Below are 26,187 nucleotides of genomic sequence, written 5' to 3'. Positions count from 1 at the left end.
AGGTTCGTTTTCTTTTTTTTTCATTTTTGTCGATTGTGGTACGCTTCGCGAAGGCCCCGGCCAACGCTGAAGCTTGTTTTATTGGTACTCAGGAAGGGTGCAATGTACCACTAAAGCTCAACTGAACATGCCTTTCTTAAAGACCGTTGCATTCAAGGCGAGTTTTCCGCAGCATGTATCGTCTAGCGGATTCCCAGGCATGCCTCACAGAACGCGTGCCGCGTACATCCGTAGTGACCTTCACTTCAGCACACTGTCCCACTAAATGTTTATCCTACTGTATCTGTCCTATTCGAACCGCTCTCCGCATATTGCCGATACCGGATATTGCACAGCGTACCTTTCATATTTCGCTTCTAGCCTGTCAGCACCGTATATCACGCCACACTTAGCCTTAGGACTTAGATAAAACTGTAACGACCACCCTCGTAACCCTGTATACACGATAACGGCTGCCGCGCTTGTTTATGGAATCACGTGGGCGCTGGAATCTGGCTCGGTTGCGACGCTATTTAAGGCCATAACTGCCGCGGCATGTCTCCGCATCGCTTCGACCGTATAACTCTCTTCCGGGGCAAACCACGCACTATACACCATGAAGGCTAACTCCGTTGTTCTCGTCCTCATCGTTGGCCTGGCCTTTGTTCAATGCAAAGAAGTCAAGTACAAAGACTGTGGTAAGCAGTACGAATTCAGTGGAATGTTGCAGTTTCGTTCCTGAAATTTATTTTCACTCGTAAATGTTTTCTCCTAACACGTGACGAAAGTCGTGGTTCATGATGCGAGTGTACGGAAACCACCAGTGTTGTTAGGTTTGAGAACATCAAATGCGGAGACACCAAGCAAGAAAAGGAATATGGCCGGTATTCACGACAACTTCTTACGCTGGAGTTCTTCCTAAAGAAAACAAATTCTAGCCAATCCTGATGCGCTCACGAACAGGCGCTCGAGAACGAAAAACTTTGTGAGTTCGGCACCATGCAAAAATGTTTACATCCTTAAGGGTGTTTTCTTGTTGCACTGGTGACACCATTACCGTTAGGGCCTTACAAAAATTCAGAGGACGACAGCGAACATCTAGCTATACGTGCGATGACAAAAGACGAAGTTTAAAACTGCATTATCATTTCGACAGACTTGGGCGTACAGAAATATCCAACAGGAGAGTCATATTGTGAAATTGTCTTGTCGGATATTTCTGTGCACCCAAGGCTGTCAGACTGATTACATAATTTTCAACTACGTATTTCGTCATCGCACGTCTAGTTAGAGCTCAGTTGTATTCTATTATATTTTGTAAGGCCCTAACGACAAGGGTGTTACCAGTGCGCCAAGAAAACACCCTTAAGGGTGTAAACATGTCTACAGTGCAGGTTGCCAATTGCAATCGGAAGAAGCTGTGCGAGGAAATTGAATCGTGTGGTTTCAAGTCTCTAAACTGTTCAGTGAGTTATGAGCACGTTGGTAGTAGAGGACGCTGATTAATTTTCATTACCTGAAGTTCTTGCACATGCGCTTAAAGTTTATGTGCACGATCGTTTTTTTTTTTCACCGCCATCTAAATGCGGCTGCCGCGATTGATTATCGAACCTTTGACCTCGTACTTAGCACCATAACTCCGTAGCCACGGAGTCACAGCAGCGAGTGCTCTCCGATGGGAGGTGGTGCGGGCATTATATATATGATGCCGATAAAGAAAATGAATCTAAGGTAGGAAAAGGGGGGATAGGCCCAAAATAAAAAACATAGCCACCACATTGAATCAACGAAAACAAAATTCACCGACGATTACGATACTCCCTAATGCGAAATTGAAGTGCAGCTCTATACGTATTTTCATTTCGCTATATATTGGCTGGCGCAGAAAGTATGTCTCGTGCGGCACGTTGCAAACGGAGCCAAGTCTGGCGTGACTGCCTCGCTACTCGGTAGATCCTGAAAGGCAGAGCGCGGGTGACGCGTGGGAGCGATTCACAGCAGCCGCCACAGACAGACCTCTGCTCATGCAGCCCTTTGTCTCCCCATACGGCATCGGTGGCGTCATCGGTGAACAGACGACGTGCACTACTCTGACGCCATCTCGTAGCCATCGCCGCCACAGAGAAGAATTTCCTCTATGTGGCGTTGCACAGAGCCCATCTTGCACGGCACTACACTTTTCTTCTCACGCCTTCGCCATCCCTTCTCCTCCGCTTTCCGCCTCATGGTGCCGCTAGAACCTCTTTCCCAGTTTCCTTCCCGCGGTCTCTCCGCTATCGCCATCTTTCATAACGCTGCGCGTTTGCTCGGTTACGCCGAGGACGCCGATGCCGACGCCGACGCTCGCCACAGGAACGGCCGCATAAGAGCTGCGCTCTAAAGAATTAAAGAATGCAACGCCTATCATCTCACTAGAAAAAACAAAGTTAGGGTTGTTATGCAAGGGTGTGATAATAGTTCTCTTTAAAATTATTATTATTATCTGATTTGAATACAATTCGAATTTTTGTACCGTCAAATTGAATGCAAATGCGCCTGTGACATTTGAAATTTTTTCGGAATACTTGACACCCGAATACCAAGTAATGAGTTCGTTGAGACAATCAACACATCGAATCGAATCAACCGTTTTCCCAACACCAAAGCACTACACCACAATGTAATAGCAACGTCGATGGCTCGGACAGTACGTAAATAAATTTCATCTCTGTCTCGCTATTGCTTGTCCATTTCCTATTTTTTCCCTATAATATCGCCTGACAATGTCATTTTCATTTGGGCAAAGAAACACTGCAGAATGACAAGTACCATAAAGCTGTAGAAACACCATTTCCTGAAGATTCCCCTTAAGAAGCTCTTTTAGCACATGGGCAGGAACATTTGTTTTGTTCGTGAACATTGGAACTGATGTTACTGCATTTCTTTTTATTTGTTCCTGATGTTGTCGTCATCCTTTTGAGCCCACTGATCATGCCAAGGAAGAGCAGAAAATTTTAGTATGTTTAATACATGACGCCCTAAGGGGAACAATACACAGTAACACAGATAAAATGAGTAGCTGGCGCCATTTACAGGTACAAAATACTGTTAAAGCCTCTTACGTGCACCTATTTGTACATGTGCTGACTACGTTTTGCGAATATATGGTAGTTTCACCTTCTTGCCAGCTTAAATACTTATGTGTTTTCGTTTGTTTTACAATTCGCTTGACCAGCTGTCCTCCCAATTCCTAATGTCCATTATTATGTTGTCAGGCTTGTCTTGGCACACTTTTGAGCTTCTCCCGAGCTCACCAACCATCTCTTCCTACCAATTTCTCTTGCAGGTTCCACAGCCAAAATCCTGTCGGTGGAAATAGAGCCGTGTGACTCTGAGCCGTGTGTCTTCAAGCGTGGAAATAGAACCACCATCCTGCTCTCATTGGTTTCAGGTATGTTTCGCAAAATATGAGATGTAATTATTTCGTAACGTTATGTCTATACGCTATTCTGTTTCTTAACGACTGAGAGGAATGTCTCGACGAAAGTAGCAAACTCTTACGGTTTTGCATTAATACGAAATGCGTGCGACTACAAACATTCGCATCTGTCTTAACTAATGCTCACAGCCTCATTTTTACTTTGAATATAGCTTTCTTAAACGAGATGACGATGGAACAAACCGGGCAAAAAGGCAGCAAACTGTACACTCGCCTGACTGACCTCCCGACCTTTCATCTACATGCTCTCTCTTCTCACACAATGTAGTGTGACTCCGTGGCTGGGCCACCCTTTGGCTCAAAAAAGGTGGTAGCGCCCAGCAGAGTTGTACTCAATTCTCCAGCGCTGCATAGGCTTTAAAAGGGACGTGATTAATCGTGGGCGATATGATTTGCTTAAGAACTGTACGGTCCTTCAGGCATAAGTATCGCTGCAACTTATCTGCTGTCATAAAGCAAACATAGCAATATTTCTAAAAGGGTCTAAAAGTCTAGATAGATGCAGTATTCGCCATCAGTGTCGATTTGAGACGACCGTTGATGCAAAACCAGGACGGCATTATGGACATGCTTGCAATAATTATCCTTAATTTCCCGGGTGCCTTCAGATATTCTAGTAAACGTTTATATTATGTTTTGTTATTAGTGGATTTCTTTGGAGCGACTGGGGTAGGAAATATGTACGCTTGCAAATTTATATCCGTTCTACAGTAACAACGAAAAGAGATAAATGTGTCAAGAAAGATAAACAATATAGACAGAGCTGCCATGATAAAACGTTCAGTCAGCGTCTAAATGCTGTCCACGCTGCTACACAAATGCAAAATGCGCTCAGCCTTTATCCTCTGCTTAAGGAGTTATCCATGTGCCAACATGTATAGAATGTCCAAAGGTTATCTCTGTTCGAGATAAATCCACAGTATAGAAAGTGTACTCATGTCAGTTCTTTCACTGATGATACGTATGCTTCATTGCGGCGTCTGCAGACCAGAACAGTGAGACCGCTACGCTGGACGCCAGGATGAAAGTGCTTGGCATGTGGTTGCCAATTCCCGGCCTGGAGAAAAACCTGTGCAAGAGCGCCATTCAGTGTCCCATCGTGAAGGGAAACACCTACAACGGAATAATGAACGTGATCGTGCCGCGATTGATGCCCTCTGTGAGTTGGAGCTATTGTGACTAATAATACCACGGCCGCTTGATTAAAAAAAGAAGTGCGGCCTGCCGCGCGCATAGAAATGGTGTCATCCTCCACGGAGCCACCAGTCGAGGACTTGTCTGGGATTGGCATAGAAAATTTTTCAGGGACGCGCTTGGAACGACGTCGCCCGTGGAAGCTGACGCGTCCCATCTAAGTCCCATCCCCGACCGCTAGCGCCATTCGGCCCAGCCAAGCGGCCGAAAATGCAAATACGGCCGTCACGGTCATTCCCGTTGCAGCCCGCGTGACGCGGCAGACTGCATTTATTTTTTTTTAATCGAGCGGCCGTGATATTATATTTACGTATTGAAGTCCGGCTTTTCTTTGCACTGTAGAGACACCTTGAGGCGGGGCCCGCCACTTACGGCACCGCTATAGCTCATTTCTGCAGCGCTGCTTGTGTGCTGAGCACGTGCGACAGACAGACAGACAGACAGACAGACAGACAGACAGACAGACAGACAGACAGACAGACAGACAGACAGACAGACAGACAGACAGACAGACAGACAGACAGACAGACAGACAGACAGACAGACAGACAGACAGACAGACAGACAGACAGACAGACAGACAGACAGACAGACGGACGGACGGACGGACGGACGGACGGACGGACAGACAGACAGACAGACAGACAGACAGACACACAGACAGACAGACAGACAGACAGACAGACAGACAGACACACAGACAGACAGACAGACACACAGACAGACACACAGACAGACAGACAGACAGACAGACAGACAGACAGACAGACAGACAGACAGACAGACAGACAGACAGACAGACAGACAGACAGACAGACAGACTCCGTTTTCCTTTTATATCCTGACCGCAGGGAAATGGGTAACGAGATAGAAATGCAGCAGAAAGCACGCGAAGGAAAAAGCGCATATTACTTGCCACCGGTAGCCCAAATATAACGTCGCCCCATGCCTCTGGGAACCAAAGAAACAATCTTGGAAATTATAAATGTAGAGACGGAGAAGGAAAGCTGCGAGAAGCAAGAGGGACAGTAGAGCGCTGCCAATGACAGATGGACATAGCCTTACGTACACTGCTGGCAATGACAGCCCGAGCGCCGCTCGTCACATGACGCTCAGCGCTTGGTGAATATAAAGGCAGAATGCAGGAACGCAGCGTACGTTTGGGACCCGTTGCGCTGTTTAGAAGAACTCAGAGGGCAGTTGTTACTGCCAATTTGCTTCACGACAGACACATGTCGAGGCGTAAATGCATGCATAAATGTACCAGCAGCATCTTTTCTCGTAGATTCTCCTCTAGAGCAGCTATGATGCTAGACTGCATTGGACTCTGTTTCTGGTGTTGACGTGGGCCTAGAATAAAACGACGGCAAAAGAAGGAAAGGAAGAGTGCAAAGGGGGAGGTTAAGTTACTTCACGGCCAGAGTCTGCCTGCAAAAAGATGTCATCGGCGGAATAGCGCGAAGGCGCCATGAAGGAAATAGCTTTCATCTTGTTCTCATCCAAATAATTATCTAAATTATTCTTTGGTATTTACTGCTGTCTATGCATGATTTGTTTCACGCTCGAGGAACACAGGTCTCATACCGTGGTTACAGAATCAGCGATTACTTATAAAGCAAAGCAGTCGAGAACCAAACTTTTTGACAGTATTCCCTACAAAAAAAAAAAAAAAAAAACAGGGAATGTTCCACCTGCTGCTGTTTATAATTGTTTTCAGCAGTAAATAGAACGTTCACACATCCGCGAATGGCATATACAGTAGACTGTTGTTAAGACAAATCCGGTTAGGATAAATATTGCAATATAAGAAGTAATGCGTGAACACTTGGCTCGTTTCATATTTATTATTTATTATTTATTATTTCCCTCAGGGCCAAAGTCATTAAAGAGGGTAGTGGGTTACAGCAAATAAGAAAAAAAGAAGAGATATTGACCCAATACAAAAAATAAACTGGCTTAACATGAACGCTGAATTCGATTAAGCCGAAGTTCCACCGCAGCCACTGACGGATGCTACTACGTTCATTAATAATCCTGGATCGGCATACTTGCAGCACATGGCTCTGCACGACGTGCAAATGGCGTTTATGTAGATATAAACAGCTATGTTAGCCTCGATAATGACGTGCAAGCATGCATGGCTCACACCACAGAAACAATAAGTCACGAAGTGCTCAGGGTTCTTCTGTAGCAGGCTGATTGATAATTATGGTGAGGACAATGCAAATATCGTGGTACAATAACCAGCTGTGTTGAAACTTGACTCACCGGGTAATGCCTGAATACATTGCTGCCTTTTTTTAAGAAAAACAGAATGACGGCAGAGCACTCGACATTTTTTTAGCAAGCTAGGTAAAATTAATGTCGGCCTTTGGTAAAGCGTACAGGTTTGACGCCAGCCAACAATACATTACTCGATTGCTTAAGGAAGAGTGCATAAATCAGTATTGTATGGTGCAAAGTCAATAAATGACTTTTTTTTTTTTTTGCATGTGCCTCTGGCTGTCAATTTTGTTTCATTCATTATTTTGCGCCGTGTATATTTGGGCGAACTTGACATAGTACTTTCGACTCTTGTTGTTCAGACGAACTACGCATATGACGAGCACATTTTCGCGGTCCCTTCGGTTTTCGTTTTCATGAGGAGGTTTAGCTCGGTCCCATTCAAATACGCTTAGAACGAAGAAATGCTTTTATGTGACAGCGGTTGGACTGATTTAAATTTTATTCGTTGCATTCGAGAGAAGGAGTTAAATTAAAGTTTCTCTGGAAGCAGAACTTCAGTTTAAAATGACGATTTTTTCGAAATTTTTAGAATGTTATTAAGCGTAAAAAAATTGAAATGCGAAGTTTACACATCCGTAACTCGGCATCAAAAACAAATGTGGAACTTTTATCAACTGCATGCATTAGAGCATTTTAATCGGATAAATTTGGTATAAGAATTTACGATGTACGTGAAATTGTTACAATGTTGACGAAGTTTTTGCAAGAAGTCCTACTCTCAAATTAGCGACATATATTGTAGCGCTGTAATATACATCAATTTGCCCCACTTTAAACGTATCATTACAAGCAGTTTACAGGATTGTGACATCACCTTTTCATTTCTGAGTGAGTTGTAAACTTGACGGTCGAGTTATTTTCAACTTCGCAATTTTCGTTACTTTTTTTAAATATTGACGGCCTAAATAAAAAAATATACTTCCTACAGTCCCTACGTTTTAACTTTTCCTTTTAAGTGTCACCAACCTCATTAAAATTAGTGCAGTGGTTCCTGCGAAGAACGATTTCTCCATTCCCATGTATTCAGATTGGAGCTCCCGAGCTGAAGTTTCCTCTGAACTGACGTCTACGCTCTAAGTAGAAGGCATGCAGGTACCTTGAGTCACTGGAAGCAGCTTCCTGCTGCGTCACAGAACACAGCAAGGATAAGCATGATTTAGCTTATTGCCAGTTACCAAAAAAAAAAGAAAAAAAAACACGAATTCGCTTTATTCTTAAAGAAATAATAGATAAGTGCACATTGACGCTGTTTTATAACATTCCCCTTCTTCTAATAAAGTGAAGTCCAAGCCTGACAAAGAAACTGAATCCGGCGAAATGTCTAGTTAGAGCACTGATGTCGAAGGTCGTGTCGAAGGGCCGTGAGAAGGGGAACTATATCCGCCAACATTATTTTTGACCTGCCGTAGAAACCATGAACGAGCAACGGGACATAAATGAATTGATCTAGGTGAACCTGGTATTTCAGTTGAGTGATCCACCTCGGTAAACGTATGCAGACGTCCTCGCTCTTCGCAAGCCTGCATTCCCATCGGTGTAACACAATACCCTCCCATTTATCTTATCATTGCAGGTTTCAACTGACGTGCAGATCAAGATTGCGGGTGACAAAGGAGTGAGCGTCTGCATCAGAAGCGCAATCACCATCGGATAAAACTTCCTACGCACATATTTCGCTCGACGTCATCGTAATCAGGTCCCATTGTCACCGCAAACTGTGATGCGTGTTCCAGGCATCGCTCCTGGCGCCCTGAGGACGCACTTCTTTCTCCTCGTTAATAAGGGCTAAGAATTTTGGGCCTCAATAAAAGTGCCAGAAAGCGACGCAGACTCCACTTGCACGCCCCTTCTCTTCAGTTTACTTTATTTAGACAACCTTATTCAATGCGATTGGCATTCTTTGTATACTTCGATCCGTTTTTGGTGTGCTGGTGTCTAACCTCTTAAACGGCGCTCTTCACTTGTCTGCGAGTGCTCTCCACAGGTGCATGTTAAAAGTGAGAACGGCCGGCTTGCTAGCTGTCTATGAATAAAGCTTTTAGACTTGAAAGAGAGAACTATGAAACCGCAACGTGATTCACTGGAAGTCAGATATGCCGAGCTCTACTTTTACAGTGCCAGCATCACAAAACTTGGTGCTGTTGGTAGGCCCAGTTTAGTGAATTAGTGAAGTGTTCTTTTTCTGTGTGTGCATACATATATATATATATATATATCTTCGGCGAAACGGTTTGTTGTAACGTTGCTTGAATGATAATCACGTTAACGTCAACAATCTTGTTTTTTTACAGACGCTTGTAATATTGCGAAATCCAGAACCAGACTACTGACGTATACGTGATCAGAATAGGAGAAAGATAGAGAAAGAAGGGTAGAAAGCTCAATCAGACGCGCGTCCGTTTTGCTACCCTACGCGGGGAAGAGGGAGTTGTTTCAGAAAAATAAAGGAGAAATGGAGAGGGAGCAAGCCAATAACTACTTCGCTGTGCGAACAGATGGTGCCGCCCATCGCGCCTGCAATTGGTCAGTGAATGCAGTCGATTTTAGAAAGTTCAGTGATGCCCGCATCGCTCGGAGATCCTGCGATGGATCAGGGCCAAGAACACGTATTTCGTTTTAACCGGTTTAGCAGAGTCACATAGTTTCAGTGTAGCCCTCGAAGATAACGCTTTTATCCGGTAAATTCCAACTGACAATTTGCCACTATATCATAAATTTTATTCGGAAACAGAACAAAAGGTAACTTTAAGCTCGATTTTCAAAAACTACACTGCCATATCTTTTGTGAACTTAAACTGCGCTATAGGGACGAGACACCGAGGTAGAAGACAGGACGAACGCAAATATGTCTTACCAGCTAGCCTCCCGACACACTCTCCTTGAGTACACTGCCATGTTCCATGAGTGAAACATAATTTATTTACTGCATACGGTGATTCGCCAATTAGCCCGCAAGTGCGAATTGGCTTGTGAGCGTCCTGGAGAAGCTATAAAAATTTAGTGGTATTAGCTCTGCATCAAGGCTAAGAAGAACAGCGGGAAATAGCGGACTCGCGCCTGTCGTCAGCTGCACTTCGGGTGGTGCCCGCACGCCTTCTGCAGTGTTTCCGTTTGTTCGCTATCGCTCCCAATGCTTGTATACTTATGACGGGCCTCTCAAATATATATTTTACGACGTCTTCGTTCGCGAAAATGTAATCAAGGTGATTATTTCCTAGACGTCAATATATTTCTCGAAGGCAACGCTATAGTCCCACCCGAGGGAGCTCAGACCAACCCATTAGGGGTTTTTCACTTTCCAGTGGTATCTCACGTGAATAATAAAAGCATAGACGCAAAAACACAGCACATAAGAATCTAGTTAAAATTCTATACCCACCATGGTGCAATATGCGTGTCACAAATAACCGCTGAATATATGTGACTTCTACAACATTTATCTTGATTTTAACCCGCTAAAACATGTTTGCTCACGACAAATAGTTAACGGTATAATATCGAATTTTTCTATTTCTTCACAGAAACCCTCGGCAGTAACACGAGGACTTAACTACCTCTGCAGTTTATATTCGGCCAGCACCACTTGCCTTTTTAAGTGGTTCTCAAAATTAGGCCGTTCTTCACCGGTTAAATTTAAGTGGCGGTAACTTGAAGCAAAGCAGATTGAGGTTTACAGCTGTTTGCAGCACACAGAAAGGAATGTACCAATATTTATTCCCTTTCCGTGCTACACGTTCAACTCACTTGAGCAATGTACTGGTGCTTCTTGCTTGAGAAACAGACATGATGAATCTGTTTGGAGAACTGGCACAGGCTGCTGCGGTCAAATATTTGAGTGCAATATGCCTTTTGGACCGGTTCGCTGCAGCCAGCAAGAAGCCTAAGGCCCATTCATTAGTAGTGTTGCCCATATTGAAGATATCATTGTTCCCCAGTGGAGGTCAAGTGTTCACGTGAGACTTGAGGTGTCTTCTTCAAGAGGCGGGTACGCGAGGTTTTCTTTTATGCCCTGACGGAGCCCCCATCTTGAAAGCGAACTACTGTGAGCACGGAGTCTAGGTGCACGGAGGGCTCAAAGCTTCGTGTGCGCTGTGTTCTCGACGCTTAGTTCGCGTTGAAGCGAGAGGAAGCACGAATGCGCTGGCTCTTGTTGACGCGCTTCTTCACTCCAGCGTTGTGACAGTGAGTTTCCGCGCTCATCGAGTGGGATGCGTTCATGTTTGATCGTGCGCTTAGAGTAAGCGAATGTTTACAAGTTTATTTGGCCGATAACATATCGTAGTCGATGCTTCGCATTCGATGCGTCGCCCTTCGGAAGAAACTGCGACTTTTTTTTAAATAGCATCCAATTTGAACGTCTGAAACGTTGTTGTTGTAGTTGTTGTTCTTGCTGTCGTTGTTGTTGTTATCGCTTGTCAGAAACGATGAGTATGAAACTAATGACAACGTACGTGTAATTACTTGTATATTATTAGCATATAAGGAAAGGGAAGCAAAGGAAGTTACTGTAGGCCTTATTGTAACTAACTGTTTAGCGTACGTAGTAAACTGAAGCGTGAACGGCCGTCAGCAACTCGGGTAGTATTTGCGTAAAGAGTAGAAGGAGAAACAAAAACTGACAGAGAGAATAGATATATAGGAGGAAACTACTTACAATGACAACGCAGATGTTGTCTTGACCAATACATGGTTGTCGGCCAAGGTCCATAGTAGCAAACTCTTTACTTGGGCAAATGATGTAGCATATATAGGCATGACCATGGTGATCGCTCTGGTGGCGGCATTTTAATAACAATATCTCACAATTCGGATTCTGACGAAATTCCGATGCAATCGCCCACTGAATTGACATGGGGGGGGACGGCTATAACGTAAAGCTGTTCCAAACTTTTCTATTCCAATTCTGCAATCAGCCCTCCACGATTCGTCAGAAAATTTTCGGGTCACCAGCCACTGCGCCTTTCGGCCACGCGATGTCACGAAAGCTACGAAAAGCCCCTATCTGATATAATATGCGCGCACTGATTATTAATGATTATACCGAACAAAATAAATATAATAATCTCTCGTTTGACGCCTTTTTTGCCATTAGCGAAAAAAGGCGTCATTTGACCAATTGCTATCGGTCAATTTTTTTCGGGCTTTGCCCACTTTGCCTGTGTGTCACGTGACGTCACAAAACTTCGAAGACTCACCGCGTCAAAGTGACGTGTACGCGTTAAAGACTCATTAATATGCCGAACAAAACTGAATATTTTTCTAAAGAGCCGTGCCCTGCCCCGTTCTGAAAGGAACAAAAGATGGCGGCCCGCCGATCGCTGTGGCACTGGCTGCTCGGAGCTGCCGGGAGCACGGATTTGTTTGCGTAAATAAAAAATTTTGCGTGGCAGTACAAGGTTATCGAGACCTCTCTGCACGTATACGACATTGCTCTGCCAAATCTACTTTTCCGAGGATCCGTTTCAGCGGCATTTTTAACCTTCGTTTGCACTCCGCCGCGATATTCAACCAGCCACCGCAAGCTAAGTAAAGCGAAGCGCCCCAATCGCAGACGCCGGCCCCACCCTTCTCATCGGGTTTTCTACTTTCCCTGTGCTGACTCGGCTCCACCGAAGCTCGCTCCACTTGAGCGTGCTCCTCGCCTCTTCTCAGCCACTTAAGTTGAATTCCAATGGCAGATCGCGAGCGCTCGGCCGGATCACAAACGGTGCGCGCCGCTCCAACTGAGATCCCTCTCCCGAAATCTGCGAATAGAATGCGTGCACTCCCGCGTGGGCACTGAGTACAGGGAAATTAAGTGAGAGGGCGCTGGACTATCGGTGTTCCAGCTCTATTGGTGGTAGAAAAGTAGGGAAATGGAAAAAAGACGGAAACGTACAAAAACAAAGTTCACAACAGGGGCTCAGAAAATTTGGTTATGGGAATTCATCGTGGGTTTTTTTTATTTCCTTTTGTTTGTTTGTTTTTCTTTTTTAACCTAGGTAAGACATAAAGCAGTATAATAGCACGAGCTTAGTAGCGCAGCCCACCGCCCCGTTCCAAAGGGGACGCTCCTAGCATCCGTCCGTCCGTCCGTCCGTCCGTCCGTCCGTCCATCCGTCCATCCGTCCATCCGTCCATCCATCCATCCATCCATCCATCCATCCATCCATCCATCCATCCATCCATCCATCCATCCATCCATCCATCGATTAGGTCTCATCACCATTACCACCACCATCTGAATCATCCCCGCATTCCGTGCGTTAGTTTTTCTTCCGTATCGGAAGAACCATCCCTGAGTTGGAACTTATATTATCTGCGTCGGAGCTCTCGTTATCCAGGAGCAGGAACAAAAACGCACGGCGCAACGTAGCTTCCATGTTTTCCATGTCATCCATAGCTGCCCGCGACCGCAAACAGGCGAGCGTGACAGGAAGCTGAGGCGGGGGAAGTAAATACGTCACGCGGAATTCCGGTCACATCTGCCGATTCCGGTAGAGGAAATATTTTTGCCCCGCAGAGCGATCCGGAATCTGTGGCTGCTCCCAATCTGCCACTGGAACGCACTACTCACGCACTCGTTCTGCCATTCGAATAGGATTGCTCCATACAAAGCAGAAAATTTTGACCTGGATCTACCATTGAAATTCAACGTTCGATAAGAAAAACTGCTCAATGTAAGCAATGCCATTCGCTTTGAAAGCAAAAGAAAGTGAATCCTATAAACGAGAAGCGCGTTTGTTTGGGCTTTTTAAACAACACCGCTGCAGGTTACCACCCGATGCTTGCGTTGGTAGTTACGTAAATTTGACGTCAGGAGGAGGAGGAGGAATAAACTTTTATTTTTGAAACAATATCCCGGGGTAAGCCCCGGTTCTACTCTCGGTGGGAGGTCTCCTCATTCCAGGAACCCTCTGGCCTTCGCTGCCTCCTTGGCCCTGGCGACGAGGCGTCGTTGTTGTTCCAGGTCCTCGGAGACGAGCTTGGCCTCCTACGTTCTATGAGGTCTTCGCTTTCTTGTCTGGCGTTACAACAGTCTCTCGGTGAAATCAATGCGTCTTTTTCTAGATGCCATGGACATTCGAGGATCAGCTGCGCTAAGGTGTCCGGTACGCCGCACATTGGGCAGTGGTATTCTTGTAGCGCTGGGTACAGTCTATGCATGAGGATTCCGTGGATGTAAGTATTACTTTGTAGTCTTCTGATTGTAATGCTTTCTTGTTGAGCTTGGGTGAGGTGGTGAGGTGAGGAGCTCTGTTGAGCTTTGGGTGAGGTGGTGGGTACGCCCTGCGTTCCAGCCTGGAGATTGGAATTAAAACAGATCGGAAGAATTTTACGTTATAGGGTCCCTGTACGAGGCTTCGCCTCAATCACAAACATAAGGTGCCTTCTGCTTGCTATCGACCGCCCAATCTTCCCTCTGTTTCTTTTTTTTTTTTGCGATGGCTTGCAAAACTGCTTAAGCAAATTTATTGTCCGGTTTCCAAATACACCAATGTTCCTCCTTGACGATTTTAATTTTCCTGCAATTTGGTGTTCCAGTTCTTTCTATACAACTGTTTCCGGCTCTTCCCAGTGTTCTGGCTTTCTCGATTTGTGTGCTACACATAATCTTGCCTAAATGGTTAACAAACCCACTCGAGTCACGTGGTCGTCAGAAAATATATTGGTTCTAGCACTAACCATGTCTCCGCATACTATTCGCGTACTGCATACTGCATACTCGAAAACGCATACTGCAAAACGATTTAGCAAAGCTAAGTGATTTCAGTATTTGCGTGTCCTAAGAACTCCTGGACACAGAGGACAGCCTGACCTAACAACTAATCAGGACCTTGCTAATATGACTGCCGTATTAATGTGCGCACAAATGTAGCCATGGCAACTGCAACGATGAAAAGCCTAGCCTTGCACGTTTTCTCGGCAATGATGTTCATACGAAAACGCTTTAACTACTAGCAAAGATTAATTAAACTAAATTAGTAGATAAATGCCATTTTATACATTTTTTATCTCGCTAGTCACTTAAAGCACGAAATTTTGTGCCATCCTTATGCAATGCGGATGCTTAGTTATTAAACACACACACAATCCCTCCGTTATTATTCTAATCGTTCCCAGCATTCTTTTTTTCGTCATTCTTCGCGTGACCTGGGACGATTTACCGATAAAAGTATAAAAGCAATGAAATGGGAAGAAAATTAGATCACAAGTTAATTAATACTTGAAGAGTAGTAAATATCTAAGACAGCGACAATTAAAAAATATATGTTATGTAACATTACAATTGGACGATGCTGTACGAAAACGACAGAAATGAAACGGGGATGAAATGAGTGCTTTGTTCCAACTGAAGTTTTATTCCGAATGGACTATTATTCTGTACGGGAAGAAACACAGACAAAGAAGAAAGAAGCGCAAAACGAGCACTAGAAAACAAATGACCCCACAGAGTGGGTCGGTGCTTCTGTCACACACAAAAAAAAGTATACTGCGACAAATGAAAATGAGAGACACATGCCCAAATGAATGTGCGTAGTAGTGACGCATGTCATCGAAATCCGGGTCATTAATCATTTCTGGACGGCCACTGAAGCCCGGCCTTACGCAGTACCAAGCGTTTTATTTCGACGTGGAAAGCATCCATGATATTGCCGGAGTAGTGCCTGCTGTGCTTCTCTAACAGAAGCGGATGCCGCACGGAATAGGATAGAGCGCGAGGATGCACCAAAGCCGCATATTTTTTTCTCGTAACAATCTCGTGTATCACGCACTGATAAGACGGTAAAAGTTAGACGGAATTATAACGGGAGGCTTCGCGTTATTGTCTGCGCTGCAATTGCTTTACGAATTCGTTTACGTCAAAGAATTTACGTGGGTGCTTGTAACTAGCTCGGCTGCAGCACTGCTTAAGCTTATGGCTGCTGTGGTTTGTAAAACTGCATAACCTCAGGCCTCGACTGTACACTCTTCCGGAGCAAGCACGTCATGAATCGATACGCTGTCGCCATCGTCATCATAGGCATGGCCTTTGGACAACGTCGAAACATCACGTATGAAGACTGCGGTAAGCAGCGTGGCTTTCTTAAATGAAGGAATGCTCCAGTTTGTTTTCTTTGTGAAAGAATGATTTGCTTGACGGTCGGAAAGAAAACTGCTCGTTCTGTAATACGTCTCAGGCCTGAGTGTTTGAAAACAATGGGTGCGAATAATCCTACGTTTCCATTCAGCCTTATATGTCACCAGAAGCAGTAGTTCTGTCTTTATGATTGTAGAAGCTTTAAAGGGACACTAAATAGAAACACGGAATAACTTTACCGTGATCAAGTGTTATTCCAAAACACAACTTTTCATAACTTTGCGGATTTATATTGACCAATAGGCAAGAAAATGAAGGTAACAGTTTCATTTACTGAATTTTGGGTCAGAACCCTCGCACCGGTGCGTCAGTAAGACGTCACGGATTTCATAGAATTTCTTTTTATTCATATTCGACCCTTTGTGGCGAAGTAAAGGTTATAGAAACAGGCTAATTCTGGTGTTTGACTTTTTTTAGAATATAATTTCTTCTGAACGAAAAAGCACTCATTCACGAACTCCCGCGCTCAAAAACTGCCATTAAGAAAGCCAGACTCATTCATACATCATAAACCCCATTGTCATCGATTTCACCATTTTTGTGGCCGCGGCTCATGTGCAGTCCCTTTGGTGGAACCCTTGAGGCACTATTCATTAGTATTTGGAGCCTATATTTAGCTCGAAAACGTAACAGTTTCGCCGGACAGGTGAAATATTGATTGTGATAGCAAATTATTACACAGCTTTACGAAATAAGGTTAGTCGTATTATTAGCTGCGTAAAGTGTTGTAAACATTCGCTTACTAACTTAATTTATTTATTTATTCAGTTTCAGTTAATTATTCACTTATTTAGGGCAAAAAAAGGGAACTACATAGTAGAAGAAACAAATAAGTTTGTACATTGGAAAAAAGGAACACTGGTATACATTGGAAAAAATACATACAATCTCAAGGAAATACAATGCAAAACAAAGTCTACAAAGATACAACGGCGAATACAATACAAAGTCGTACAACATAGTCAAGCGAACCTGTGAAGTCCCGAAAGTTCACGAAATTTGGCAGGATCTTTTAATGAAACAATATTATTTGGAAGGCTATTCCATAGTACGATGGCGCGCGGTAATGCAGTAATTGAATGACTGTGTACGACAAAAAATACGCCTGAAACTGAGATGGTTATGAAGTCGAGTAGATGTGCGAGAAGGAATTTCAAGCGACAAACGGCTGGACCATGAGTTATAGAAGTATTATTGAACGAGGCATAGAATGGCAACAGAGCGGTGGGAATCCAAGTCCGGAAGAGGAACATCGCGTTTAATTTGGGTAAAGCTAGAATGACGACTGTAATTAGAAGTTATAAAACGAGCAGCACGGTTTTGGATGGATTCCAATTTATCTATTAGGTATTGTTGATGAGGAGACCAGATCGATGAAGCATACTCAAGTTGGGGGCGTACAAAAGTTTGGTAGGCCTGTTGAGTGATGTTGGTGGCGAAAGGTGCAGATGACGACGTAAAAACTCCAAAGTTCTTTTAGCTTTAGCACATATCTTCTCTACGTGAGAGCTCCAGGTAAAATTGGACGAAGACGAAGTGTCTGCGAGCCAAAACGCTATTTCTCTAGCTCAGTGGGAAGCCAGAAGGGGGCTAACTAAACGATGGAAAAAACAGCGACTTAATCGCAAACTACGCCACAGTATTGCTGAAATATCAGAGCGGGCAAACGCTTACGCACAGCAGTTAGAGACAGCGAGTTGGGCGAGCTTTTGCAACTCACTTCGCGAAACGTTACACACCTCCAAGACATGGGCGATACTTCGCAGCATAATGGAACCAGGAAAAACAAAAACAATAACCGCACTCTTCAAAAACTTGCCGGAGAATTTTCAGCAACAGATCAGGCCCTCCTCACTAAGCTTAAAGAGAAGTACGTAGGAGCAGTAATCACTCCCCCATGCACTCTTTGACATTGGAGACGTGGCGCACATCTGAATTCACTCACCATCGCTTGCTTTCCCTCGATCCCTACATGCAACTGCGGCTGTTACCAGGTCTTCCGCGAAATGAGGAAACAGTGCTGTGCCGCTTACGTTTGGGCGTCGCATTCACAAATGCTTATGCATTTCTGATTGGAATGGCTGATAGCGCCGAGTGCAATGCCTGCGGTGTCGAGGAAACCATAGAACACCTACTGTGCTACTGCCCATCTTATGAAAATGAAAGGCAAGACCTCTGCACAGCTCTCAATCAGCTAGATGGAAAGCCGTTCACCTTGAACAAGATCTTGGGATCATGGCCTCGCATATCACAGCTACAAAAGGCCACAAAAGCGCTGCTGCGATATTTGAAAGCGACCGGATTGAGTCAACGTCTGTGATCCGGACTGAGTGACCGACTGATATCTCCAGTGGACTTTCTCTTTTCTTTTAATCTTTCCGTCCCCCTTTCCCTCTCCCCAGTGTAGGGTAGCCAACCGGGCTCAGTCCTGGTTAACCTCCCTACCTTTCATTTATCATTTGCTCTCTCTCTCTCTCTCTCCCCCATGCACCTTGCCATACCAAGGGCAAGAAAACGCGGTGCTAGACGCTCCGATAACTAAGGAAGAACCCTTCGCGGCAGCGCAAGCTGCGAAGAGAAATACTCCTCCAGGACCAGATCAGCTCACAAATGCTATGATCCGGAACCTGAGCGACGAGCACCTAGAACAGCTTACCCGGTATTTTAATGAACAGATATGGGAGAGGGGCGTAGCTCCACAACAGTGGAAGGAGGCCAAAATCGTGCTTATTCCGAAAGCAGGAAAACCTCATGATCTACAAAATCTCAGGCCGATATCACTAACCTCCTGTCTTGGAAAATTATTTGAGAAGGTGATCCACACACGTCTCATGTCTTACATTGAAGACCGCAACCTATTTCCCACAAACATATTCGGCTTTCGCCAACATTTGTCGACACAAGATGTTTTCCTGCTACTTCGCGAAGAAGTTCTATGCAACACCACGGTTGGTGCGGAACATCTCGTCCTGGCTCTTGATTTAAAAAGCGCATTCGACACTATTTCACATGAACTTATCTTATCTGAGCTAAGTGACATCGGTTGTGGACAAAGAATCTATGATTACGCCCGCTCTTTCCTGACCTCTCGCATCGCGACAATAGGCATTGGCACTACACGCTCAGACCCTTTTCCCATGCCCAATAGAGGTACACCGCAAGGGGCGATACTCTCCCCCCTTCTTTTCAATATGAGACGCTTAGTCAAAACACTCGACGTCATACCTGGGCTAGGGTACGCGATATATGCAGACGATATTACCCTATGGGCAACCAGCGGCTCGTTAGGACAAAAAGAAGAAATCCTGCAAGAAGCAGCGACCGTTGTTGAAACCTTCGCTTGCAGCAGTGGAATCAGCTGCGCTCCAGATAAATCAGAATTTATCGGGATACGAGGTAGAGGCCGTCAAACTCACGAGCCGGTGAACCTCTTTCTAGGAGACAGCCAGATAAAGGAAGTCCAGAAAACGCGAGTCCTCGGACTGTGGCTGCAAAGCAACAAACGAGTAGACCACACCATTAAAACCCTTAGGACTACGGTGAAACAGATCTCCCGTATGATCCGTAGAGTAACTTATCACCGAAAAGGTTTCAAGTAAACAGAGACGATCCGGCTCGTTCAGGCTTTTGTGCTAAGTCGTCTCACATATAGCGGCTTAGCTTAACCTCCTCTGGCAGAAAATTACTTTGCCGCGTGGGTTACCCTACTCGTCCACAGTATGCGGGAGAAGAACTCGAATCTCTGCCCAGAGTCCTTCGTGAAAGGATCATAGTAGCCCCAATCCCTAAGAAAATGAGTCCAAAATACCACCGGGGACTTAGAAGTGCTCGAGCTCGAAAGTTAATGCAGCAATTCGGTGGAAACCCGGATACAGTCTACACAGATGTCGCTCGATGTGGTGCTTACAAATACGCCCTCGCAGTGGTAGGAGCGGCCGCAAATCAAGGGCTCGTGACTTGCGCCACGGCTAGAGTTGCATCTGCGAATACCGCAGAAGCTTCAGCCATCGCGCTAGCTATTAAAACTAAGGACGCTCTGGGACAATCGTCGATAACTCTTACAGATTCCCAAGTCGCATGTAGACTATTCCTCACCGGGAGGCTACCACACAGCACCACTCACCTATTAGGATCCAACCTAACGCAGAAACGCATGATCATCTGGTACCCCGGTAACGCAGGACTCGAGGGCAATGAGAGAGCGGACGGCGCAGCTCGTGCTTTTGTCAACCGAGCGGCCGACCACTCTGACGAAAACCCCTTTTTACCACGAGACATCCTTGAGCACCAGCGGCGCGAGCGAAGAAGCACAGTCCACCACACCCTGACCTATCCAGGCAGGACTCTTATGACTGGCGCCGAATACAGACGCACACATTTCCAAACCTTTATTTGAAAAATGCCATTCACCCAACGCTGTACAGCGTTCGCTGTCCTTCGTGCGGAGGCCGGCCAACTCTCGCCCACATTACGTGGGACTGCCAGAACAGGCCACCCAAAATTAATACACCAAAAATAGCCGGCAAACTTTCCGGAAGGGAGCAGTGGGAGACTTGGCTCGCCAGCGAGGATCGGGAGATGCAACTAGCGCTCCTCGACCAAGCATGGCGGACCGCCCAAGCCAGTGGGGCCCTGGACTAGGGGCTCCACCCACTCGCTTTCTGCATTTTTTTTCCCTTTAATTAAACGTTTTGATATATATATATATATATATATATATATATATATATATATATATATATATATATATATATATATATATATATATATATATCTGCGTACATCTTTGGAGAGCCGCCATGGTTCGTTTCGCGGATGCAAGTTGACGTCCGGTGCCTCTGCCGGGAATGGCGACTTCAGCGGCGGCTGCGTCTAGGAAGCGGACCGGCCTCCAGAGTGACACCGACGACGACGACACCAGCGTCTACTCGCTCAGCAGTGAGGACTTCTCCGATGACGCCTTCGAGCTTGTGTGGAGCCGCAAGGCGAAACGAAGACACACCACCAGGGCATCCATGCCTTCGAGCACGCCAACGGTAGGACAAACTCAGAATACCGCAGTCTGTACGATTCTATTTGTACCAGAACTCGCTACCGACAACCAGAGGCGACTCAACAGACAGTCCGTATCGGTGCAACTTGAAGCGGTGGCGCCGAATCAGATAGCAGACGTTAGAGTCAACACACGAAAAAATGTGTTGGCTATCGACGTCACACGTGAGACTGCGCTGAGAAATTTGACTAATGTTACAGAACTAGGTGGCGTTAAGCTCCGCTCGTACATCCCCCAGAAGAGTGGTTCAACTACTGGTGTCATCTACGACGTGGACGTCTCCATCTCCAGCGCCGATTTGCAGATTCTAGTGAAGCCTGCCGTTGATGGCGTCGCCATAACACATGTGCATCGCCTCGGCACATCCCGCTGTGTGAAAATTATATTCAAGGGCGAAACTCTCCTTTCGCACGTCAAGGTGGGCCACTTTAGACACCCTGTGCGACCATTCATCCCAAGGCCACTGCAATGCCGCAAATGTATGAGGCTGGGACACGTGAGTGCCGTGTGCGAGAACACGAGAGTTTGCTCACGCTGCAGCGAGCCCCACGCTGCAGACTCTTGTGCAGCCACGGTTCTCAAATGCACCAATTGCCTTGGGCCCCATGATGCTTCCTCGAAGGACTGCCCTAACATGAAGAAGGAAAAGGCGATCTTGAAGCAGATGGCGAGCGACCATTCGTCTCGTCGGGAAGCTGTTGCGGCCGTTAGAAAGCGACGCTCCCGACTTCAAAGAACGCTGGTACCTCTATGAAGAGTACGCCCCATCCGACAACACCTCCTCCTCTGCCCCCTAGGCCTGGGGCAATTCAGTCTAAATCTGACAAGGCCATGGCGTAGAACAATACAACTTGGTCCTTACTACTAAAGCAACAGCCAAAGCCAGAACAACAGCGGAAGTCACAACCGAAGCCACAGTCGGTGGTACAGCCGATGCCACAGCCGGAGGAGATGCCACAGCCGGAGGCGATACCGCAGCCGATGCCACAACCGGAGGCGATGCCGCAGCTGATGCCACAGCCGGAGCCGGAGCCACGTCAAGTGATACAGCTGCGCACGGCTGTAGAGCGAACAGCGCGGGTTCCTGACAAATTGCCCGAAGAAGACCGGCAAGTCGTTATGATGCTCCGGTCTCTGATGAATACCCTTCGAATGCTCTTAAATAGCCTGCACACTCCGTCAGCGCGAAGTGTAATGCAAGTTCTGGATGCTCTCAATTCAGTACTTGCAACTCTTGAGTAAGCATCATGGCTCACCCGCATCATTATATCCGCACTGAAGTCAGAATGGCTGAGGTTTAGCTTAAAAATATACTGCCACGCACTGCAACGTACGCCCACCGGGTCCTTGGTCTTCACTGGTAACTTCAACGTGCATCACCAGCTATGAACCACCAAGGTTGACGGCAGCCTATCCTATCAACGGAGCACTTGCTTTGACTTGACTGATTTCCAAGCAATTTGCTGCGTGCACAGACAGTGTTCCCTCTATGCCGCTTTCCTCTTTCTATTCCCCCTTTCCCTTCCTCCAGTGTAGGGTAGCAAACCGTACGCTCGTCTGGTTGACCTCCCTGCCTTTCCTCTCCTTTGCTACCTCTCTCACCTCTCTCTCTCTCTCCAGGCAAGATTAGTACAAAAATAAACGCCAAGATATTTGTAAGTAGAGTCACGAGGAACTTCCGCCGAACTGGTTTTGTAAGGAAACTTAGGATATGATTTCATACGAGCGAAGGAAAGAACACAGCACTTAGATGTGTTAAGTGTCATTTGCCAACGGTCGCACCACTGATTAACTAGGTGAAGGTCGTTTTACAAAGTTAGGTGGTCATCATGACTTTTAATCATTCCGTAAATTACGCAATCATCCTCGAGAAGTCGTATGCAGGAGGAAATGTTGCTCGGCAAATCATTGATAAAAATGAGGAAAAGAAGAGGGCTTAACACGCTACCAGGGGTACACCTGACGTTACAACAGATGTGGAAGAGCTAAAGTTATTCACAGATATGGACTGTTGCCGATTAGATAAGTAATTGCGAAGCCAGGATAATGATAATGAGTCAATACTAAGAGCACTTAATTTAGCTATCAGACGATAGTGAGCAACTCTCTCAATGGCGTTTGTATAGTCAAGAAAGACGCAATCAATAATTTTGCTATAATTCATGCCGTAATGTAAATCTGACGTAAATTCCAATAGTTGAGTGTTACAAGACAACGCTTTATGGAAACCATGTTGATTTTGAAAGAAAAAGTTATTACATTCAGTATGGTTGGATATATGGGAGGCAATGATGTGCTCAAGAAGCTTGCAACAAATGGATGTTAGCGAAATGGGGCGGTAGTTACCAGGTGAGTGTCTGTTTCCATCTTTGCATATTGGAACAACTTTGGCTATCTTCCAGTCAGCAGGAACAAGACCTGTTGATAAAGACTGCTGAAAAATGTAGTACAAAATCTGACGGGACATAGCGGTCGTGTTCTTTAGAACTTTAGAATTAGTATTGTCAATGCCACACGATGTAGACACATTTAGATCGCGTATTAGTTTTGAAATGCCTTCAACACTAATATTTATAGGGTACATGAAGCGATACTCAAGGTCGGAGACACAGGGAACGGAGGAAGTCTTCATTAGTGAACAAAGAGAAAAAAAATGAATTGAAAGTTGAAGCACACTCAGAGGCCGAGACAGGAACATTGTCCGCGTTATGTAAAGTTATCTTATGTGAAGTAAGGACAGATCTTTGGAAAAATACTTCTTTTCGCTTCAGATATTACAAGACAGTAAGATTTTAAACAACCCTTATATTGAGACCATGACGAGGGACGTGATAGCCGCTTAGCAGAAGCGTATAACCTTTTATTTTAATTTTGGAGTGATATAAATGATTCATTAAACCATGGGTTACGTTTGTCATTAGATATAGTGACTGGTGGTACATATTTATCTATTATAAGTAACATAATATCTTTAAATTAATTCCAATTGGCTTCAACAGAATTGTTTGTGAATGATGGAAGAAATGTAATCTGAAAGAAAACGTCAAATTCATTGTTTATTTGTCCATAATTTGCCTGGTTATAATCCCTGATAATCTTACGTTCAGCACCAGACGATTTCAGTGGAATATCAATTGAGAACTGCAGTACGTTATGGTCACTAAAACCATCAAGCTGCACGACAGGGCTTATGTTATGTGGCTCTGTTGGGAGAGTAAGGTCTAATATATAAGTGCCGCGAGTAGGCTCAGAAGCAATCTGGGAAGATTGAACTCTAAACACAGCTCAATAAAATCACCTGAATCAATGCTCGATGAAAACAAGCGAGACCAATAATTATCAGGGAAATTAGAATTAGCAAGCACGTCGTCACACACGCACAGGCAAACACGAACGCATATCTCACTCGATGACCTCAGACACTCGCTGTCAGAACACTGGCGTGATGAAGAGCGGAGCAGCGGCGAATGAATTCCCCTTCGTGCTGCCTCTCGCTTCAAAGCGAGAACAAAGCGCACGCGAAGCCATCACCTATCTCAAGTCAGCTAGCCTTGGAACCCAGAGCAGATTGCCTCTAAAATAGGACGCGCGCAACTGCGCTCAGCAACCGCAACTGGAGTAGAAAAGAAGATGCGCACTACTAACCTGCTCCCTCACCCCCTTCTTAGCGCGGCCACCCTCGCCGCGTTCCTCCTTCGCGAGCGCGAGGAGACATCAAGCTACCATCCTTCCGTGATCACCCTCGCAAGCTTTCGCTGGCACCTACAGCATACGGCGAGCGGCTACGATGTTATCGCACTTGGACGATAAATCATGGCGGTGACGACAGTGTTTATTCGCCTGGAGTGTCCATATAATTGCCATCGCAATAAAATTAATCAGGCCTGAGAGGACACCGCGGCGAGCAGGCGCGGGTACTTCAAGGTGGCATCGCCACCCGTCTGGTCATTGGGTCTTTTCTGGCTTGGCAAGCCGTTTCTTACGGAAAGAGCGGATCTTCTTATGTATTGTGCAAGGATAATTTACTAATACAGTTAAAACTCTATTCCTCTTTAGTGTCCCTTTAAATATAACTACGAATTGTGTGAGGTACCCCATAATATATGCGCAGGAAACCAGACTAGGACGCTGATATCGCAAATAAGGTTTAGTCTTTCTCCCCCTCTCTTACCTCTCTTGCTTAAAAAAAATTTACTTATCTGTGCCTGCCTTTTTTGCAGGCTCAAGCGCCCAAATTCTGTCGGCTCAAATGGAGCCCTGTGACTCCGATCCCTGCATTCTCAGGCGTAGAGCGACAACGATGGTTCGATATTCATTGATATCCGGTACGTTTCGTCAGTCCGTGATATAATACGGCAATGAAAGAAGCTTTGCGGAGCATTTAAACCAAATAGCAATTACAAAGTTAAGCTTCTAGCGATGCACAAAAAATTCAAACATTTCAAGTTGTTTTGCTTTATTACAGACATGCCACGATGACGACTGTAAGCAAGTAAATAATTGTTAGACATTGGTGTAAAACGGTGCAAGTTGCTGGCTTGAGACGTTGCGAGTCAGCATCGCCTAACCATTCACACTATTCATGATTCTGCGACGAGAATAAGAACGAAGATAGTTACATGAGAGTGCTCAGAAAGAAGTACATACTATCAACGTTTAGTTCTACAGATATCGGCTCCGTCTCTTCGTAGACGTTTAGTTGCCGACTATAACTATTTATGCCATTATTACATACATATCTTACCGTGGCTCCTGCAGACCAAGACAGCGATACTGCTACCGTCGATGCCAGGGTGAACATCTTGGGTCTCAACGTGCGCGTTCCCGGTTTAGAGAAAGACCTGTGCGAGAAGGTCGTTCAGTGTCCCATCATCAAGGGCCAGACCTACGACGGTATCATGAAAGTGCACATTCCGTGGTTCGTTCCTCCCGTAAGTTGTTCAGTCACAGCCTTCGGCATTTTTTCAACGTCTGCCCAGACGCCTCGTAATGCAAGATAGCCAGTCCCCACTGCCGTGACAGCACATTCCTTCGTTTACACATGTTTCCTACTACAGCATGGACAACCTTCACGGA

At 45.4% G+C, this 26,187-nt stretch overlaps 1 protein-coding gene across 1 annotated transcript; it reads left to right on the top strand.

Moving 5' to 3' along the window:
- The first annotated feature begins 476 nt into the window (after positions 1-476).
- Positions 477-8,767, top strand: LOC126545774 (mite group 2 allergen-like Ixo r 2). The gene is made up of 4 exons (XM_050193768.3): positions 477-677; positions 3,305-3,409; positions 4,444-4,616; positions 8,511-8,767. The coding sequence occupies exons 1-4, from the start codon at positions 596-598 to the stop codon at positions 8,589-8,591; spliced, it is 441 nt and encodes a 146-aa protein (XP_050049725.1). The 5' UTR covers positions 477-595; the 3' UTR covers positions 8,592-8,767.
- Positions 8,768-26,187: the final 17,420 nt, after the last annotated feature.

This window comes from Dermacentor andersoni, chromosome 3 (genome assembly GCF_023375885.2).
Source record: "Dermacentor andersoni chromosome 3, qqDerAnde1_hic_scaffold, whole genome shotgun sequence".
NCBI lineage: Eukaryota > Metazoa > Arthropoda > Arachnida > Ixodida > Ixodidae > Dermacentor > Dermacentor andersoni.
Note: the sequence above shows the minus strand (reverse complement) of the source record. Positions and strands in the feature narration are given on the sequence as shown.

Excerpts from the sequence above, each read along its gene's own strand:
- LOC126545774 (XM_050193768.3), top strand. The coding sequence starts at position 596 with ATGAAGGCTAACTCCGTTGTTCTCGTCCTCATCGTTGGCCTGGCCTTT. Across the intron at positions 678-3,304 it reads AGTCAAGTACAAAGACTGTG|GTTCCACAGCCAAAATCCTG; the intron begins GTAAGCAGTACG and ends TTTCTCTTGCAG. Across the intron at positions 4,617-8,510 it reads TGCCGCGATTGATGCCCTCT|GTTTCAACTGACGTGCAGAT; the intron begins GTGAGTTGGAGC and ends TTATCATTGCAG.